The sequence below is a fragment of the Coregonus lavaretus genome (genome assembly GCF_964263955.1).
Source record: "Coregonus lavaretus genome assembly, chromosome: 16".
Taxonomy (NCBI): domain Eukaryota; kingdom Metazoa; phylum Chordata; class Actinopteri; order Salmoniformes; family Salmonidae; genus Coregonus; species Coregonus lavaretus.
The window spans coordinates 17,452,304-17,474,218 of record NC_140003.1 but is presented as its reverse complement, the minus strand read 5'-3'; the positions used below and the strand labels follow the sequence as shown (position 1 = coordinate 17,474,218).

At 43.6% G+C, this 21,915-nt stretch overlaps 1 protein-coding gene across 1 annotated transcript in view; it reads right to left on the bottom strand.

Moving 5' to 3' along the window:
• The window catches only part of LOC311143581 (ATP-binding cassette sub-family C member 4-like), a gene marked incomplete at both ends in the record, with an annotated part of 48,207 nt that overhangs the window by 937 nt on the left and 25,355 nt on the right, over positions 1-21,915 (bottom strand). The window contains 10 exons of the mRNA XM_084179432.1: positions 2,304-2,438; positions 8,052-8,157; positions 8,729-8,901; positions 9,389-9,478; positions 12,669-12,824; positions 14,207-14,398; positions 17,111-17,211; positions 17,351-17,461; positions 17,562-17,681; positions 18,394-18,544. Coding sequence (XP_084035558.1) covers positions 2,304-2,438; positions 8,052-8,157; positions 8,729-8,901; positions 9,389-9,478; positions 12,669-12,824; positions 14,207-14,398; positions 17,111-17,211; positions 17,351-17,461; positions 17,562-17,681; positions 18,394-18,544 — 1,335 coding nt within the window. The remainder of the gene's footprint in view (positions 1-2,303; positions 2,439-8,051; positions 8,158-8,728; positions 8,902-9,388; positions 9,479-12,668; positions 12,825-14,206; positions 14,399-17,110; positions 17,212-17,350; positions 17,462-17,561; positions 17,682-18,393; positions 18,545-21,915) is intronic.

The window sequence follows — 21,915 nt, the reverse complement described above, 5'->3', positions numbered from 1 at the left end:
AGATACAGTTCTCCTGATAAATTTGTACCAGGGACAGAGAGAAAATGAAATGATGCCTACTTTTTCTTATTTCACAAAGACCTGTTTGAAGTTGCAATATCGTATCTGTAGTCCCTGACAGATGCACATAAAAATGGAATTGAACGATGAATAGCTACCCAGCCCTTATCTGGAGAGTGGCTGAAGGGGAAATACATCACAAATGAATTTCAAAGAAAAAATATATATAAGGATGTGCTCTATTACAGTAATCCCCATAGGAAGTTTATCCCAAATCGAGACAAAGTTAAAACCCAATATTTCAAAATAGATAAAGCGCAAAGAAAGCTGCTTTTCTAGAATGATCTCTGAAATGATTTCAAAATTACATTTTTGGAAATAGATTACACGGAAGATTCATTTGATAATATCAGTCATGTAAAATGACAAAAGGGCAATTTTTCTCATGAAATTAAACTTATGGTATAGAATATACAGTGAGGGAAAAAAGTATTTGATCCCCTGCTGATTTTGTACGTTTGCCCACTGACAAAGACATGATCAGTCTATAATTTTAATGGTAGGTTTATTTGAACAGTGAGAAACAGAATAACAACAAAAAAATCCAGAAAAACGCATGTCAAAAATGTTAGAAATTGATTTGCATTTTAATGAGGGAAATAAGTATTTGACCCCTCTGCAAAACATGACTTAATACTTGGTGGCAAAACCCTTGTTGGCAATCACAGAGGTCAGACGTTTCCTGTAGTTGGCCACCAGGTTTGCACACATCTCAGGAGGGATTCTGTCCCACTCCTCTTTGCAGATCTTCTCCAAGTAATTAAGGTTTTGAGGCTGATGTTTGGCAACTCGAACCTTCAGCTCCCTCCACAGATTTGCTATGGGATTAAGGTCTGGAGACTGGCTAGGCCACTCCAGGACCTTAATGTGCTTCTTCTTGAGCCACTCCTTTGTTGCCTTGGCCGTGTGTTTTGGGTCATTGTCATGCTGGAATACCCATCCACGACCCATTTTCAAATGCCCTGGCTGAGGGAAGGAGGTTCTCACCCAAGATTTGACGGTACATGGCCCCGTCCATCGTCCCTTTGATGCGGTGAAGTTGTCCTGTCCCCTTAGCAGAAAAACACCCCCAAAGCATAATGTTTCCACCTCCATGTTTGACGGTGTTCTTGGGGTCATAGGCAGCATTCCTCCTCCTCCAAACACGGCGAGTTGAGTTGATGCCAAAGAGCTCGATTTTGGTCTCATCTGACCACAACACTTTCACCCAGTTCTCCTCTGAATCATTCAGATGTTCATTGGCAAACTTCAGACGGGCCTGTATATGGGCTTTCATGAGTAGGGGGACCTTGCGGGCGCTGCAGGATTTCAGTCCTTCACGGCGTAGTGTGTTACCAATTGTTTTCTTGGTGACTATGGTCCCAGCTGCCTTGAGATCATTGACAAGATCCTCCCGTGTAGTTCTGGGCTGATTCCTCACCATTCTCATGATCATTGCAACTCCACGAGGTGAGATCTTGCATGGAGCCCCAGGCCGAGGGAGATTGACAGTTCTTCTGTGTTTCTTCCATTTGCGAATAATCGCACCAACTGTTGTCACCTTCTCACCAAGCTGCTTGGCGATGGTCCATTCCAGCCTTGTGTAGGTCTACAATCTTGACCCTGACATCCTTGGAGAGCTCTTTGGTCTTGGCCATGGTGGAGAGTTTGGAATCTGATTGATTGATTGCGTCTGTGGACAGGTGTCTTTTTATACAGGTAACGAGCTGAGATTAGGAGCACTTCCTTTAAGAGTGTGCTCTTAATCTCAGCTCGTTACCTGTATAAAAAGACACCTGGGAGCCAGAAATCTTTCTGCTTGAGAGGGGGTCAAATACTTATTTCCCTCATTAAAATGCAAATCAATTTATAACATTTTTGACATGCGTTTTTCTGGATTTTTTTGTTGTTATTCTGTCTCTCACTGTTCAAATAAACATACCATTAAAAATTATAGACTGAATTTCTTTGTCAGTGGGCAAACGTACAAAATCAGCAGGGGATCAAATACTTTTTTCCCCTCACTGTAGAAATGCATCTACATAAATAGCATTACACACTTTCAGTGCAAATATTCATAGAGCTCCATTGACATGCCAGGCTAATGAACACACAGTTGTGTATGACTGACTGTTGTTTTGGGCAAAGAAGGGACACCAGTTGTTATAAGGAGTGTGTTATAAGGATTAGGGTGAGTGTAGCTGTGTGCACTAAGAGTGCTGACAGTTAGAACAAAGGAGGGCGGGGTTGGTTGGGTTGATTACCTGTTTGGCTGCATGGAGGAGGGAGGCTGCCTCTGCCTTGCCTGTCTGCTGGACCATCTGGTAGAACGCTCCTTCCTGGTTCTGAAGCAGAACATAGGGCTCATCATACTCCTGGATCCTCCCAGCATCTAGAACCTGCAATCAGACACAGGAGAGAGTAGTAGGGCGTGGGCCACATGGGCTATATACTTTAATACTTAAAAACTAGCATTTCAGCTGTTTCACTGGTGAGTGATCCACACAGACAATAGAGGCCAAGTGAGAAACAGTAGTTCTCTACTGTCTCGGAACCATCCATTTCATGTGACTCATGCCAACAACAAACACCAGGGCTTGTTTCTGCCGGACGGGGCTGTGGACATTCCCTGTTGCTGCTGTGAAAGTGTACGCTGACAGTGTCAGACAGAAGATCAGGCCTAAGCAAGGTTATCCATGCATTTATCCATGCATGCATTTCAGCACCGCAAGGGTGGTCCTCAACTGTGTCAAAGGCAACAATCACACCTTCAGCACGCTTCAGAAAATTACAATCATGTCTCTGTCATCACATGCACTGTAAAACAGGCAAAGAATACCTTCTATTCAAGGAGCTCCATAAAGGCCTAGCATTACATTCTGGCTCCCTTTAAACAAGAGCAATCTCCTTAAAATAGGCAAAGCCCACTCTTACATCTTAAGCCTAATTTTGGAACAATAACACATAGCATTATAGAACTAGTGTGATCAACAACAGAACACTTTATTTCTCTGCCTTAGCTAGCTCCGTAGAACATATGCAGGCCTTAGAGTTTCCTACTCAAGAAAACTCTCCCATTCATCAGGGGTGCCGCTTAATAATTTGGACGAGGCAATTCAGGTGGGTCCCAAGTCTGTTCTATCAAACAGCGTGACAATCTGGGGGCGTTTGACACAGGGACAGGTGTGGAAACGTTTCCGCTGTGTGACATTTGGCTTTTCTCCTTGCCCATCTCAATAGCCAGCCATTTACCGGGTCAGCCAGTGTCCTGGAGGACAGGAAACAAATGCTGCCACAAATGGCACTAATTGGCACCTCTGCAGGCAGTGGGCTAGAAGAGGCCAAAGATCAAGTGGCACGGGGGTACGGGCTGGCCTGGTCACCTCTCAGTCTCTGCCCACCTGGCCCCACTAAGAGGGGGTGAGATTAGGGAGTAATGGGTCCAGCTGTCACAAACTCTGAGTGGTACTTCACTGACAGGGCTGATTGTAAAGTCTGACCCTGAGCTATTCTTAGATACTGTACTGTACAGTAGAGGCCTTCACAGGTCTAAAAAGTTGGACCCGTTCCGAAATGGACCTGGGGCTTTCCCATCCAGACCTGATATGCATAAATTAATTATGTAAATATAGAGACCCGTTCCTAACGGACCCAAGGACAACTAGACCCATTCCGTATAGACCCGTTTCCGATCAGAGTGAGGGAGCAGCCGAAAAGTCCATTTGTAAGCTACTTTATTAACCAGAGCTGATAAAGCACGAGGAAGAGAGAGGTGACGCTCTACAGGGGCCGTGTTGTGTGTGTGTGAGCGAGTGACACAGGGAGGAGGGAGAGAGAGACGAGTGACAGCAACCAACCAAGCCCACTAGCGCTATAGTAGACTAATAGCTGCCATAGCTAGGTTATTTATCATCCAATATGATTATGTAGTACCTGTCTTGGCTGCATCAAACCGGGAGAAGCTAGTTAAGCTAATTGAGGCTGCATGCACTTTCTCGTCCTACACAAACAACAACTCCATTCAGAATATAAAGGAGCAGCCTACTTTTTGGCTCTAGGTCGTTGTAGCCCATCCTTCTCCTTTTAATTCCATTGATATATATATATATATATATATATATATATATATATATATATATATATATATATATATATATATATATATATATATATACACACACAGTGAGGGAAAAAAGTATTTGATCCCCTGCTGATTTTGTACGTTTGCCCACTGACAAAGAAATGATCAGTCTATAATTTTAATGGTAGGTTTATTTGAACAGTGAGAGACAGAATAACAACAAAAAAATCCAGAAAAACGCATGTCAAATTTTATAAATTGATTTGCATTTTAATGAGGGAAATAAGTATTTGACCCCCTCTCAATCCGAAAGATTTCTGGCTCCCAGGTGTCTTTTATACAGGTAACGAGCTGAGATTAGGAGCACACTCTTAAAGGGAGTGCTCCTAATCTCAGTTTGTTACCTGTATAAAAGACACCTGTTCACAGAAGCAATCAATCAATCAGATTCCAAACTCTCCACCATGGCCAAGACCAAAGAGCTCTCCAAGGATGTCAGGGACAAGATTGTAGACCTACACAAGGCTGGAATGGGCTACAAGACCATCGCCAAGCAGCTTGGTGAGAAGGTGACAACAGTTGGTGCGATTACTCGCAAATGGAAGAAACACAAAAGAACTGTCAATCTCCCTCGACCTGGGGCACCATGCAAGATCTCACCTTGTGGAGTTGCAATGATCATGAGAACGGTGAGGAATCAGCCCAGAACTACACGGGAGGATCTTGTCAATGATCTCAAGGCAGCTGGGACCATAGTTACCAAGAAAACAATTGGTAACACACTACGCCGTGAAGGACTGAAATCCTGCAGTGCCCACAAGGTCCCCTGCTCAAGAAAGCACATATACAGGCCCGTCTGAAGTTTGCCAATGAACATCTGAATGATTCAGAGGAGAACTGGGTGAAAGTGTTGTGGTCAGATGAGACCAAAATTGAGCTCTTTGGCATCAACTCAACTCGCCTTGTTTGGAGGAGGAGGAATGCTGCCTATGACCCCAAGAACACCATCCCCACCGTCAAACATGGAGGTGGAAACATTATGCTTTGGGGGTGTTTTTCTGCTAAGGGGACAGGACAACTTCACCGCATCAAAGGGACGATGGACGGGGCCATGTACCGTCAAATCTTGGGTGAGAACCTCCTTCCCTCAGCCAGGGCATTTGAAAATGGGTCGTGGATGGGTATTCCAGCATGACAATGACCCAAAACACACGGCCAAGGCAACAAAGGAATGGCTCAAGAAGAAGCACATTAAGGTCCTGGAGTGGCCTAGCCAGTCTCCAGACCTTAATCCCATAGAAAATCTGTGGAGGGAGCTGAAGGTTCGAGTTGCCAAACGTCAGCCTCGAAACCTTAATGACTTGGAGAAGATCTGCAAAGAGGAGTGGGACAAAATCCCTCCTGAGATGTGTGCAAACCTGGTGGCCAACTACAAGAAACGTCTGACCTCTGTGATTGCCAACAAGGGTTTTGCCACCAAGTACTAAATCATGTTTTGCAGAGGGGTCAAATACTTATTTCCCTCATTAAAATGCAAATCAATTTATAAAATTTTTGACATGCGTTTTTCTGGATTTTTTTTTGTTATTCTGTCTCTCACTGTTCAAATAAACCTACCATTACAATTATAGACTGATCATGTCTTTGTCAGTGGGCAAACGTACAAAATCAGCAGGGGATCAAATATTTTTTTCCCTCACTGTATGTATGTATGTACAGTGGGGAAAAAAAGTATTTAGTCAGCCATCAATTGTGCAAGTTCTTCCACTTAAAAAGATGAGAGAGGCCTGTAATTTTCATCATAGGTACACGTCAACTATGACAGACAAAATGAGAAAAAAGAATCCAGAAAATAACATTGTAGGATTTTTAATGAATTTATTTGCAAATTATGGTGGAAAATAAGTATTTGGTCAATAACAAAAGTTTCTCAATACGTTGTTATATACCCTTTGTTGGCAATGACACAGGTCAAACGTTTTCTGTAAGTCTTCACAAGGTTTTCACACACTGTTGCTGGTATTTTGGCCCATTCCTCCATGCAGATCTCCTCTAGAGCAGTGATGTTTTGGGGCTGTCGCTGGGCAACACGGACTTTCAACTCCCTCCAAAGATTTTCTATGGGGTTGAGATCTGGAGACTGGCTAGGCCACTCCAGGACCTTGAAATGCTTCTTACGAAGCCACTCCTTCGTTGCCCGGGCGGTGTGTTTGGGATCATTGTCATGCTGAAAGACCCAGCCACGTTTCATCTTCAATGCCCTTGCTGATGGAAGGAGGTTTTCACTCAAAATCTCACGATACATGGCCCCATTCATTCTTTCCTTTACACGGATCAGTCGTCCTGGTCCCTTTGCAGAAAAACAGCCCCAAAGCATGATGTTTCCACCCCCATGCTTCACAGTAGGTATGGTGTTCTTTGGATGCAACTCAGCATTCTTTGTCCTCCAAACACGACGAGTTGAGTTTTTACCAAAAAGTTCTATTTTGGTTTCATCTGACCATATGACATTCTCCCAATCCTCTTCTGGATCATCCAAATGCACTCTAGCAAACTTCAGACGGGCCTGGACATGTACTGGCTTAAGCAGGGGGACACGTCTGGCACTGCAGGATTTGAGTCCCTGGCGGCGTAGTGTGTTACTGATGGTAGGCTTTGTTACTTTGGTCCCAGCTCTCTGCAGGTCATTCACTAGGTCCCCCCGTGTGATTCTGGGATTTTTGCTCACCGTTCTTGTGATCATTTTGACCCCACGGGGTGAGATCTTGCGTGGAGCACCAGATCGAGGGAGATTATCAGTGGTCTTGTATGTCTTCCATTTCCTAATAATTGCTCCCACAGTTGATTTCTTCAAACCAAGCTGCTTACCTATTGCAGATTCAGTCTTCCCAGCCTGGTGCAGGTCTACAATTTTGTTTCTGGTGTCCTTTGACAGCTCTTTGGTCTTGGCCATAGTGGAGTTTGGAGTGTGACTGTTTGAGGTTGCGCAGGTGTCTTTTATACTGATAACAAGTTCAAACAGGTGCCATTAATACAGGTAACGAGTGGAGGACAGAGGAGCCTCTTAAAGAAGAAGTTACAGGTCTGTGAGAGCCAGAAATCTTGCTTGTTTGTAGGTGACCAAATACTTATTTTCCACCATAATTTGCAAATAAATTCATAAAAAATCCTACAATGTGATTTTCTGGATTTTTTTTCCTCAATTTGTCTGTCATAGTTGACGTGTACCTATGATGAAAATTACAGGCCTCTCTCATCTTTTTAAGTGGGAGAACTTGCACAATTGGTGGCTGACTAAATACTTTTTTTCCCCACTGTGTATACACACACACACACACACACACACACACACACACACACACACACACACACACACACACACACACACACACACACACACACACACACACACACACACACACACACACACACACACACACACACACACACACACACACACACACACACACACACACACACACACACACACACACACACACACACACACACACACACACACACACACACACACACACACACACACACACACACACACACACACACATACATACATACATACATACATACATACATACATACATACATACATACACTACATTTTTTAGGTTATTGTCATTCGGATCCGCATGGATCTTTCTGGATAAGTCCGTTAAAATTACACATACCCGAGGCCCGTAACAATCATGTCAGATCCTACCAATCAAATTATTTAGAATTCTGGATCCGGACCTGCTCGGTTCCCGGATCGGTTCTCGGGTATTCGGGTACAGGTGGATCCGTGAAGACCTCTACAGTATAGTAGGAAGCAGAAATGTGTGCAATTCTTTTCATATCGAGTGTACTGTGAATGGTTAAGTGAAGAAAATGTGCAGACAGTGCTAGCCATATGGTTACTGGAGGGAGGCCTCACCAGGATCCGGTCACAGTCGATGATGGTGTTGAGTCTGTGGGCGATGGTGAGCACAGTACACTCCCTGAACTTCTCCCGGATGGTCTGCTGGATGAGGCCGTCGGTTCTAAAGGAGCAGGGGAAGAGATTACCTCGGCATCCATGCAGAAACAATACTCTCTTCCTATACACCCTTGGGCAGGGATTTTACTTTACACATCAAAACAATGGCTAATCCTTAGCCAGGTATGTGCAGCTGTACTGAAGTAAATGGGATAGAGTTACAGTGTCACTGAGTACCAGGGGCCATAGCTTTATTCATGAAGGTGTTAAACCTTTGTATATACTTTTGTTTTAGTTACATCTATATTATGTTGTTGTCCTAAAATGGAATGTACTGATCTATGGGACAGACCAATGTTACGAATCAAATCAAATTTTATTTGCCACATGAGCCAAATACAACAGGTGTGGACATTACAGTGAAATGCTTACAAGCCCTTAACCAACAATGCTGTTAAGTAAAACATTAAAAACAGCAAATAATTAAAGAGCAGCAGTAAAATAAGATAACAGTAGGAAGGCTATATACAGGGGGTACACAGGGGGTACCGTTACAGAGTCAATGTGCAGGAGTTACAACATCACAATGACAACTAGCACAAATATGTGGGTCAGTGTTCAAAGCGTGTTCTCACCTGGGGTCCACGTTAGCGGTGGCCTCGTCAATGATGAGGATGTTGTTCCGTCTGAGGATGGCCCTGGCCAGACAGACCAGCTGCCTCTGACCCACACTGAAGTTGGAGCCCGACTCAGCCAGCACCGTCTCCAGCCTCCCAGGCAGCTCCTCCACCACAGTCCTCAGCTGCACCTGCAGGGAGAGGAGAGGGAGCAGGGACCCTCCATTACCCCTGGAGAAAGGCCTCCCGGGGGGGGATCTCTTTAAAAAAACATCCAACACACACCCATTAACCGGCTGGCACAATGCAGGGCCAGGTCCACTGATGACCTTGGCCACCGCTCCCTTGTGACCAGCCTATTGCTTTAATCCAGGCCAGCAAACCCATTGAGGAGCGGGGAGACTGAGGACCAGGAGCTGGAGCCCTTCACTGTGGGGGAACCCTGCCTTCATCCTCTATTGCCTAACTGGCAAACACAGCACAACACACATTTCCCCAGCACTTTGAATGGCTCCCAGTTACAAGCTGCACATTGAGCTGGGCCCCACGGCCCTAATGGGATTTCCCCCCATGACTTGTGGCGAGCACGGAGGCTGAATGGCAGCATTGTGCATGGGGACAGAGGGATCCCCCCATGGGCCGCTGAGGGGGAAGCATTCAGAGCCCACGCTGGAGTACCTCTCCCAGTGCATTCCACAGGTCCTCGTCTGTGTGCTGGCTGAAAGGGTCCAGATTCTTCCTCATGGTGCCCGTGAAGAGGACCGGGTCCTGCATGGGGATGGATGGATATAGAAAGAGAAGGCCATGGCCAGTTAGGATAATGACGAGGGGGAGACGTTTGAAAGGGTTAAGACAGGCTGTATAAAGCGGTGCTATGTGTGAGGGATAGGTGTTCACAATGGGGCCTGCAATGCCACACTCAGGAGCCCGATTCAATACCTCGGCTCCGGCCCACTATCCAACATTAAGTTCTTTTTACTTTGGAAAAGCTTGTGCTGTGGTCTTGTTTGAGAGCAAAGGATGTGTATAAAGGTTGTCTGGACATAGAAAAGGTGCACCAGCTACTATGTATGCAATCATAAAACATTTTTAAAGCATTTCTCAAATTACCTAAAGGTAAACTATAGTCATAAATTTTTAAATCATCTCTCAAAAGCTGCAAAAAATATATATATAAAAAATTTAATTAACAATGTTCATTCAAATTCATGAAGATAGATGCTCTCTCTAAATTACAGTTGGAAAAGTTTATGTCAACATCCCTAGTTGAGTAAAAAGGAGTTATCCTTCAGTTGGCTGATTTTTCTCCATGCTATAAAATACAGCTTGGAGCAGTTCTGTGGGAGCTCTGTGTATTTACAGTGAGCTACACACCTACATCAAGGTTCAGGCATACAACCACCCTTAAGAGAGCAAATACAGCTCTTTCTTATAGTGCAGTCAAAATAGCTCGCCACTCCGAAGACACTGTTCCAGCATGCCCTTGTGTTTGCTGTAAACCTGGCAAACAGGAGCACGGCTACACGTCCTCATGCCAAGTCTCTCTAAAATATATTTATTCAGAAATCCTAGCCCAACATAAAAGTGATTTTACAAATCTCTTACAGGGGACTCTCCTTTCTAGCCATAAACAAAACGTCACAGCATTCACGGAACAATATAAAGCTAGATTACATTCACAGGATAATTTCCTCATTGTTTTATCACTAAGTAAATACTTGAGGGCTTTTCTTCTGTGACACACAACAGAGTTTATGAGGCTTTAATGGGTATAATGACTATTAAAAAAAACATTAACGAGTCTGTATAGACCTGTGTAATAGCAATAGAGATAAAGGAGGACATGGAGAAACTGTCAATCCACAATGCAGAGGAGGGAAGACGATAATAAAATCAAGTTTACTCAAGATGCTAATCTGACCTCCTACCTGGCAACTGCAAGATACGGCCAGGAACAGGAGTAAAGTACACAGTCACTGGAAGACTCACTAGCTGTTTACTGACTTTGTGATACTAATAATCATGTCTCGTGGTTAGAAGAATACTGTTGTGTGAGTGACTCATATCACCCATGCCCCGTTGGCTGCTTTGATGCAGGTCATAGGCTCTGAGCCAACACTGTGACAGCACCAATAACATGAGGTTGAGAAGAAAATGCGCACACACATACAGACTTTTGTGTCAGTCTCGAAACCCATGGCAAGTGTTTAACTTTGAGCAGATTCCTTGAAAACAGAGCTGTGAATTTTAAGCATTCAGGAGTTCATCCCTTTCGCTCTATAGCCTAAAAACTGTTCCACTTCTCTACTCCCAATGAGCTTTACCCCTGCCACCAGCAGACTGCCTTGTCATTAAGCCAGCTCAAGTCCCAATTCAAACTAGTTTTGTGACTCACTTTAATTGAGGATTCAATGTTAAGTTGGAAAAACTGCTTTCAAGCACAGCTTTCCAAAGACGATTATGTGCTCCAACAATTCTAAGCCCTCTGTTTGCCGCCGAATTCATTTTTTACTGTGAAGTCATTCCTGAGATTTCAATAGAACCTGAAATGGATTCTTTTTTAATGCCATATACTAATAAAAGTTTATCATAATCAAATCTGAGGGAAGCTGTAGAATAATAAAAAGTCCTCACTGGCAATGTATAGAATACATATCAGAATCTGAAGACTCCACATCACAAGGTAGAGCAACAAGCATCTTATACATCAAGTTATTTTCCATTTAAAAGGCTGAGTGAATAATCACTTACACTTTTCCGTTTCTAAGGGAAGTTCTGAAAAATGGGAATATAGGCAGAAGAAATCCAATCCTTGTAATATTAGTAATAGCAAATCATACTCTGTGTCTTTCATGCTTGAATTTTTTGAGTGGAATAATAGGACAATAATCGAACCCGATAGATCATCTCTATTCTGTTTGTGTACAGATACAGTGCTGCTCCTCTTAGATAAGCCAACATTTCAGTTATGCGTTCAGAACAGAAGTAATCTAAATATGCCTCCACTTTCCCCACCCCGCCTTGTTTGCTGTTTTACCCATGATGCAACTGGCTGTCCCCCTGTCAGAATGAGCAGTACCCAATAGGAAAACATTACCTTGACATCACTCAGGTAGTGGTAAAACAAAACCAGTTCTAATATAGGAGTGAAACTTAATCTGGTAAACTATTGCGTTACTAGAAACCCATCAAAGCCATACCAAAAACCTTTAATGAACTTGTTTTGGCTGCAATGTGTGAAATGTTCAACACTTGGGCTAAATGATGTTGGTAGACCTATGTGGGACTGTGAGGATGGGGATGGGTTGAGAAGTCTCCTAAGCAGCTTTGCTGATGTTTCGGGGGTAGAATGCTAATCTCCTGTCACTGACGGGTAGGGAGCTACTCTGCTCTCCTCTCAGAGCTGGGCCGTGGGAGTCTTCACCGCCACAGAGCGCTGACTCACCCAGGGGGTGGCATTTTCCTAATGCTGTATCACTTTCAACAAGCGGAAATAAAAGTTAAACTGTCTCAAGGCATCCGTTTGTCTCACTTTCCAAAATCCACTGAGTGACGACTGTAATTCTCCTTAGCCTGTTGTTGCTTTGAAACCAACAGGGACATAAAAAGCAGGCCAGACCTCACAAAGGTGGGAGGGTTTGGGTTACCAATGGAAGTTCACCTGGCCATTGAATGTGCATCATGTCTGGGGAATGCTAAAAATATGTCATAGAACCTTACAGAATATGTCAGGGAACCCTGAACCTCCCACATTCAGGCTTTAACTGTTTTACTTAATGATCTATAATGACTGAGGTAATGTTTGTCATTTTAAGGCTTCCATAGTCATGTCATGTGTACTATAAATGTACTATCAAAGGACTTACAGGATTATGCTGAAGTAACTAAAGATGTGCTATACAATGCAGCCTAGCCGATAGACTACAATAGGCGGTAGGAGGGCAGAGAATGTACATGCCTGGGGGATGATGGACATTCTCTGGCGCAGGGTATGCAGGCCGATCTCAGAGGTGAGAATGCCATCGATGGAAATCCTGCCATTAGGTTCAGCCAGGCGGAACAGAGCAGAGATCAGGGAGCTTTTACCAGCGCCAGTCCGCCCCACGATGCCAACCTAGAGTTCAACATACAGAGAATTCATGTTTTATTTTGTGTTTTTCTCTGAACACATTTTCTCCACTATAAAATCTGATGTTAATATTATATAACACCATTCAAAACCTCCTAGCCAAGACCTCTTCCTTGTACAAAGTTGACTTCCAAGTGCTAAATTCAAGGTCTACTTCACTTCCCATTGCATCATTGTAACCTTAATCATCTATGTCCTTTATGATGGAACCTTTGCCTTTCATGGCCAGTTCTCCAGCAGAATGAGAGATTATCTTTGTGGAGATGTTCCTTCCTGTTTGAGATCAGCACATCAGTTGTTAACGTGACAGCCCCACAAGCAATGTGACATTAAAACAGCAGAATACTGCTAAAGCTGGCATGATAGTATAAGATGCTATCGTAATGTAATGTATGCATTTCAGTGTCTTTTCTGTAGGTGCTATCAACCACGTTCCGCATGGATCAATCACATATCCCTTCCTACAGTAGCCTATATGCTCGGATTCCGATTCCCAAAGATGTGCGTCTAACTAATCAGCAATATTACATTGCCGCTTGGATTCAAACAAAGAATGCAAAAGGTTATCTAAATTAAATATATAAATCACCTTGTGGAATCACTACACTGGAAGTATGGAAATGTATAGTAAGACATAAGAAAATGAATAGTTAACAGTTAAAAGTAAATGTCTTGAACCTTTTGGGGCTGTGTTCCTACTGTACCAAATCATGCGTCATGTCGTGTGCATGCATGAGTGTTGTGTGTGTGTGTGTGTGTTTGTAGAGAGAGAGGAGTGTTCAGAGTGCTAGATAGGTGCTCGTTTCCCTGTGAAAACGTTGTCTCAGGGGGACTGTCAGGATGCACAAAGCCTGTTCAGGCCCACGGCATCGGGTGAAGATCCCTCCCATGGGCTGTCAAGAGTCCAGGCCTCTTCACTTATCAACCCATCCATTGTGAAATCAGCCGCCCTGGCGAACCGTGGCCATGCAAAATACACCCCCTGCATTAAACGCTGGGTTTCAATCACCCTCAACCATCTCCACCTCTCTCTCTCCCTCTCGTATTCTCTCTCTCCCTCTCGCTCTCATATAGTGAATAAACAGTTGTCACCGTCAGGTCTCCTAGAATGCAAATGGGAACAAAATGGATCCACTTGACTAGTCTTAATTACATGATATGTATTCCATGAATCACAAATGGTATATTCCTTGGGAATCAGCGGCACAATAAGGTGTCCCCTTAATAATTGATTTGAAAAATAATGACACATAGAAAAGAACAGCACCCCACCTATTACACTGGCTGCATATCAACTGGAGTGTGTTGGGGTGTGTTGTGCATTGTCGTAAACATGGACATATTTCAGAAGAATATCTAGTGGGTACCTTTTCTCTGGATCTGAAGACCGCAGTCATGTTCTTCAGGACCACAGGACTGTCCGCATAGTAGGAGAAGTTGACCTGGTCGAAGGTGATGAAACCATGCCTGGGCCAATCAGGTGGAGGGCGTTTGTCCGTCTCCCAGGGTGCTTCACTCTCCAGTTCGGTGTACTCCACCACCCTTTCCACAGAAGTCATCTAGAGTGTCAGAACATTATTAGAGAATCATTGTTATTCTATGGCCATTAACATCGAGATCATATTATTCACTCTGAGGGAATATTCTGTTCTATTTCATTCTGTGATCACCTACAGTGCCTATCATAAGTATTCACACCCCTTGTATTTTTTCACATTTTGTTGGGTTACAAAGTGGGATTGAAATTGATTTAATTGTGTGTGTTTGTCACTGATCTACACAAAATGCTCAATAATGTCAGTGAAAATTTATAAAAAAATGTATAAAACATGTCTTGGTTATGTACAGTGCATTCGGAAAGTATTCAGACCCCTTGACTTTTTCCACATTTTGTTACGTTACAGCCTTATTCTAAAATTGATTAAATTAAAAATGTTCCTCATCAATCTACACACAATCCCCTATAAAGATTATTTAGATTTTGTTTCCAAATGTATTAAAAAAATAAGAAAACAGAAATACCTTTACATATTTATTCAGACCCTCGAGGGAAAGATTAATGGAGCAACATTTCTAAAACCCAGTTTTTGCTTTGTCATTATGGTGTATTGTGTGTAGATTGATGATGTGTGTAGATTGATGATGGGGAAAAAACAATTTAATCAATTTTAGAATAAGGCTGTAACGTAACAAAATGTGGAAAATGTCAAGGGGTCTGAATACTTTCCGAATGCACTGTAAGTATTCACCCCCGTTGTTATGGCAAGCCTAAATAAGTTCAGTAGTAAAAATATGCTTAACAAATCACATGAAAAGTTAAATGGATAATAGTGGTTAACATGATTTTATAATGACTACCCCATCTCTGTATCCCACACACAATTATATGTAAGGTCCCTCAGTCGAGTAGTGAATTTCGAGCACAGATTCAACCACAAAGACCAGGGAGCTTTTCCAATGCCTCGCAAAGAAGGGCACCGATTGGAAGATGGTAAAAAAAGCAGACACTGAATATCCCTTTGAGCATGGTGAAGTTATGAATTAGGCTTTGGATGTCACTACAAAGATACAGGCATCTTTCCTAACTGAGTTGCCGGAGAGGAAGGAAACCGCTCAGGGATTTCACCATGAGGCCAATGCTGATTTTAAAACAGTTACAGAGTTTAATGGCTGTGAAAGGAGGAAGGATCAACAGTTGTTTTATATTAGTATTGTGGAGTAACTACAGAGTGAAAAGAATGAAGCCTGTACAGAATAAAAAATATTCCAAAACATGCATCCTGTTTTCAAAAAGACACTAAAGTAATACTGCAAAAAATTTAGCAAAGGAATTAACTTGTTGTGCCCAATACAAAGCATTATGTTTGGGCCAAATCCAACACATCACTGATTACCACTCTATATTTTCAAGCATGATGGTGGCTGCATCATGTTATGAGTATGCTTGTCATCGGCAAGGACAGGGGAGTTTTTCAGGATAAAGATAAACAGAAAACCTGGTTTAGTCTGCTTTCCACCAGACACTTTCGGCAAGACAATAACCTAAAACACAAGGCCAAATGTACACTTATGTTGCTTACCAAGAAGACAGTGAATGTTCCTGAGTGGCCTAGTTAGTTTTGACTTAAATCTGCTTGAAAATCTATGGCAAGACTTAAAAATGGCTGTCTAGCAATGATCATCAACCAACTTGACAGAGCTTAAAGAATTCTGAAAAGAATAATGGGCAAATATTTCACAATCCAGGTGTGCAAAGCCCTTAGAGACTTGCCCAAAAAGACTCACAGCTGTAATCGCTGCCAAAGGTGTTTCTAACATGTATTGACTGGGAGACTAGTCAGGATCAAGGGAAAGGTGGACGGAGCAAAGTACAGAGAGATCCAGAAGGGGACTGGCCACCCCTCAGAGCCTGGTTCCTCTCTAGGTTTCTTCCTAGGTTTCTGCCTTTCTAGGGAGTTTTTCCTAGCCACCGTGCTTCTACATCTGCATTGCTTGCTGTTTGGGGTTTTAGGCTGGGTTTCTGTATAGCACTTTGTGACATCTGCTGATGTAAAAAGGGCTTTATAAATACAATTTGATTGATCCTTGATGAAAACCTGCTCCAGAGCGCTCAGGACCTCAGACTGGGGCAAAAGTTCACCTTCCAACAGGACAATAACCCTAAGCACACAGCCAACACAATGCAGGAGTAGCTTCGGGACAAGTCTCTGAATGTCCTTGAGTGGCCCAGCCAGAGCCCGGACTTGAACCCGATCGAACATCTCTGGAGAGACCTGAAAACAGCTGTGCAGCGACGCTCCCCATCCAACCTGACAGAGGTTGAGAGGATGTGCAGAGAAGAATGGGAGAAATACCCCAAAATCAGGTGTTTAAAATCAGCGTCACACCCAAGAAGAATCAAGGCTGTAATCGCTGCCAAAGGTGCTTCAACAAAGTACTGAGTAAAGGGTCTGAATACTTATGTAAATGTTTCAGTTTTTAGTTTTTATACATTTGCAAAAAATTCTAAAAATCTGTTTTTGCTTTGTCATTATGGGGTGTTGTGTGTAGATTGATGAGGGGAAAAAACAATATAATCCATTTTAGAATAAGGCTGTAATGTAACAAAATGTGGAAAAAGTCAAGGGGTCTGAATACTTTCCAAATGCACTGTACATTAGCAAAACTAGAAACAAGTATAGCTACATTATTTTAATAGCTAACTATATTATTCAACTTTTCTTCAGCCAGGCAAGTCAAGACATTGATCTAATCAGTAAAGAGGTTTTTACCATGTTCTCCACCTCTGCACTCTGTCTGACTCCCCACTGAAACATGCCGATGAGGGTCACTGCATAGGACAGAGCCAGGCCCACAGCACCTGCCTTCAAGTCTGTCACACCAGGAAAGAGAGAAACTAACTCACTGTACTGCATGTTCCTCTAAGTACTGCAGAGTATGTGGTGTATACTGTTGATTATATGTATGGCCAGGTGATTATTATTATGGTTGATATAGGAGCCATACTGTACCATCCCTGAGGAACAGGCAGCCAAAGGTAGTGATGGTGACAAATATGGAGCAGATGCCATCCAGACGCACTGCGAACCATCGGGATGTGGTCAGGAATAGGAACCAGGCCTCTGCAAAAGGAACACAGCATGGTTACTGATTGTATACTATAGTTTTTACACCAAATTAAAACATGTAATTCTGTGTGTAGACATCAGTTCTGGTTCTTACCGGAGTGGAGGTCTTGATGTGCGTCAAATGCCTGCTGGAACCTCTGCTGGGCTTTAAAGGCACGGATGGTCCACAGACCTTGGAGGGATGAGGACAGGTGGGAGAAAACTGGGCTCCGGGCTGTAGAGGATAACAACCAAATTCTGAATGAAGAAGTTAACATTTAAAACACCTCTAGTATACACAGTGTTTATTCATTTCTTTCAAAAGAACACACCATTTTGCTAGACTGTACAAAGCTGGTTAAATCCGGCTTCAATACAGACGAATGAACACATTCAATTGTCTGTTTTGTTATAAAGCTCAGCTGACATGACAGTTAACGTGATAACCCCTCATGCACGTCTCCCATACATTTTCATGTACACCTTGCTACCAAAAGCAGTGCTTCTGAAAGAAATGGTTTAAAGAAAATGGCTAATATTAGCATTCCTGTAGTCCAGATGTATTAACGTTAGGCTTCATAAAAACAGAGACAAAGCCTGAACGTTCCATTGGAGCTTCTTAATAGCCACTTTTGTTCCTTAAGATCAGCGGACCGGTCCTTCTATCAGCCCAGAATAAAGAGGATGAATACAGAGGATGAACTAGTGCCTGCCACGGGCCCGCCATGCCCACTTGGCATTTCCTCCATTGTATCTGATGCCATGAACTCCCAGCGCTTAAGGAAACTGTGTGTGGGCAACCCATGGGCCACAACCACCTTTAGCCTTTTATGCTAATGCACAGGGCCTTCTTCAATGCTATTCAATGGTCTATTAGCATTCCCGCGCTAGCTCTCCCTTTGTCTCCCACCATAAACGGACATGTCCCTAAAGACAGTGAAGCCTACTGGTGGACTCCAGGCGCTTGATGTCCCTGGAGGTCTGCAGGAAGTAGCGTCGCAGGAACAGGAAGACGATGAGAAGAGGGACGATGGGGATGAGGATCCAGGGGATGACGGCAGCCGCCACAATGATCACCCCCAGGATCTGCAGGAACACCTGGGAGACAGAACACCGAGGGAGAGAACAGATCGGTGTGGTGAGCTCAACATCAGCTCAGTAAATGGACTCCTGCTGACTTGTGGGCTACCGCTGAAGTTGGAGGCCTGTCCTTACACTAGGGATGATGTAAGCAACCCTCTTGTTTTCTGTCACAGCTCCAAAGGCAGAAGGTGACAGCAACATTAGGAGAGTGTGTGTCAAATCAAATCATATTTGTCACAGGGGCCGAATACAACAGGTGTAGACTTTACCATGAAATGCTTACTTACGAGCCCTTTCTCAACGACGCAGTGTTAAAAAGTAAGTAAAATATGCACCAAAAAAAAGGAAATAGTAACAAAATAATATAACAATAATGAGGGTACATACAAGGAGTACCAGTACAGAGTCAATGTGCAGGGGTACGAGGTAGAGGGAATACGTACATGTAGGTAGGGGAAAAAGTAACTAGGCAATAAGGAGAGACAATAAACAGAGTAGCAGCAGCCTATGTGAAGAGTGTGTGCGTGTGTGTCACAGTGGTGAGAGGATGGTGGCACTTAGTGGCAGGTGACAATTTGCCGCTCTTCCACTGTGGCTCACCTCCCTAACCTTAACCCCCAGGGGCTTTCCCTTCAACACCTAAGGTTTAAGCCTCCCTCGCCAAGTTGCTGTGGCCTCAGCCAGTAGGCATTGTATAGTCACTGTGACTGGCAGAGAGCTGTGGGAACCACACTGTGGGTGTCTGATACTTCAGTACACGCAGACCGCATAGCCCTGACATAGGCCTCAATAACACAATGACTCATCACTCTTGTTAATGGCCACCTGACGCAGGTAGACCACTAGCCACATGCAATCTGATGCCTGAACGGGAGGGACTGCAGACAGTGACACAGCAGCACCGGAAACCTTGGTGGCTGCAGAAACACCAGTTTCCTACCCAATGACAGAGATTGAGGACCTTGCAGTGCATTATTTCACTGTACTGTATATCAGATGATTCTCATTGGTTTAACTTGGTGGATAGAGTAGATACTCTTTTCACAAATATGATCTTTGTATATAGTATTATTTTAGTACAAACAACTCATAAATCTGAAAACTAGTTTTATTTAACTAAACAGTTTAACTTGGTAGATTGCATTATAATAAACCGGTATGAGAGAGTCCTTCACTACATATTTTACCTTAAAGATATACTGCCACGGCATATTTGATATTCACTAGATAGCTGATAAAATTGAAACCTCACACCCTGAAATTAGAGACAAACTCAAAAATGACTTCTAAGACGAACAGATTAGGATCAGTATGTTACCTTCAATGGTCTCAGACTAGCCCTCCCAGATGAACATTTAATTTAGCACCTTAATTATGGATGTTATCGGGCGCTTAAGCGCACGTTTAAGCATGATCACTTTCAATGTCGTTTTATGATGAAAAGCCACTCAATTCCGTTTACAGTGCAGATAAGAAGGTATTACCAGCCCCACCATCGCCGCGCTGCAGCACACACAATCAAGCAGTGAGTGGAAACTACTGAGCACAACTGATCCCAAGAATTTCACAGTACATAAGTTTCAATCTGGGCTATGATGGAAGGCTACCGGACTGCAAAGTGAGATGGGAGCGACGCACACTATTACCGCATGTTATCCAAGCTCACACTGAGTGACTGGCATAACTATTTACACATTTCAACAAATGTGTAGGCCTATTTTATTTTCTGTCAATAGTTGAAATAACACTATTTTACCAAAAAACTTTGATTTTGAGCTTTGCTACAGTGATGTGTCATGATGTGCAGTATGTAACACTAGCGGAGTCCTTTTCAAATCCCTGAGATGCGACAAAACTGGCCTGCTGGTAGTCTAGTGTAAAGCCCATTTAATTCTTTACTGTCTACTGTGAGTGTCTGACAGTAGGGTCATCTGAGGGGAAGGAAGGAGTCTAGGAGGCAGTAGGATCCATTAGAGAGAGGAGTCCTGCCACAGCCTCTCCTGCTCCCCTGGGCAACACTGTCGCCAAGGCCTTAGCTGTTTGATCTCAGGCATTTGCGTGGTCTGCCGCTTATCATGTCAGCATCGGAGAAAAACCACGGCCCCCACCCACACTACACACAGATGAGCCCCGATAAGCACTGACCTACCTCCCCCACCAACCCCCTGTCCTCATCCACATCACATATACCCCGACTCCCCCCCCCCCCCCCCCCCCCCGGCAACCACACAGGAACAACAGGACAACTCCCTGTCCGAGGCAAGCCATAGCCCGCTGCACATAAAAGTGGATAAAAGCTTTTGTATATAAACAGTTTAAATAAAGCATTACCTCTAATTGCTCTTTAGCCAAAGAAGAAAGCTACAGTAGGTATGCGATGCCATGCAGCCCATTCATACCAACAGGGCACACTGCTGGGCCCAAAGACCATTCACATCTCCACTGACCCCTAATTGCTTTATTTTGGGAGGTGATACCATCAGGTCTTTGATGTCCAAATAAATGTAGAAAATTGAAGTTAATTGCTATATTTGTGCTGGGTGCTGATAGCAACTGTTGTTCCAGAGCGGAGCATAAACACTTCCCGACAATTAAACATCCCTCCGGACATGAGGACTCGGTACGCTTCTTTACAACTCTTTTTTCATCCTCCCCTTTCTTTAGTGACAGCGTGCAGTGTTTGAGAGAGAGACGGCTGCTGGGGGGAAAAAACCACAAACAAAACAGGAAATGGAGGGAGAAAAGGGGTAAAGAAAATCCTCTGTCATCGCTAGATTTTTTTCACCACACACTTTCCCTGACAGAGTAGGGTTTCCCTGACAGAGTAGGCACAATAAAATGTAGGGGTCAGTGGTACTGAAACAAAGCAAGGCCGTTCCACTTGGGCTCTGGTACAATAGGAGTGACCCAATCCATTCTGCTCTGCTTTGGGCTTTATTTTACCCCTAAATGCCCAGATGCTGGGGCCTTTCTTTGGGAGAAATTACTGTGGACACCTCCTTCACATTTTCCCTTTCTGTGCCATTTTCACTTCATAAAGCTGCAGTCAATGTGTTTTGTGTGTGGTGAGGAGGGCCTGACACATACTGTGGTGGTCTCAGTCGCTGTCTACATTGGTGGCTCAAGTAGTCCCAGGATTAGGCCTTTGTGTGCTGTGAAAAGGTAAGAGAAGTCACTTATTTGAGCTCAGTCAAGCTGCTGATTTCCACCCCCATTTTGGAAATAAGAGAAAGGCTTTGAAATGCTCTCCCTCTCTCTCTCATATAAATCACTAGCATCCACCAGAAAGCAGCTGCCCTGCCTGCCCAGCACTCTGCATGCCCTCACATACAGCCATACAACCGCCCCCTTTTCTCTCTCGCTCAGTCTGTCAGTCACACACACAA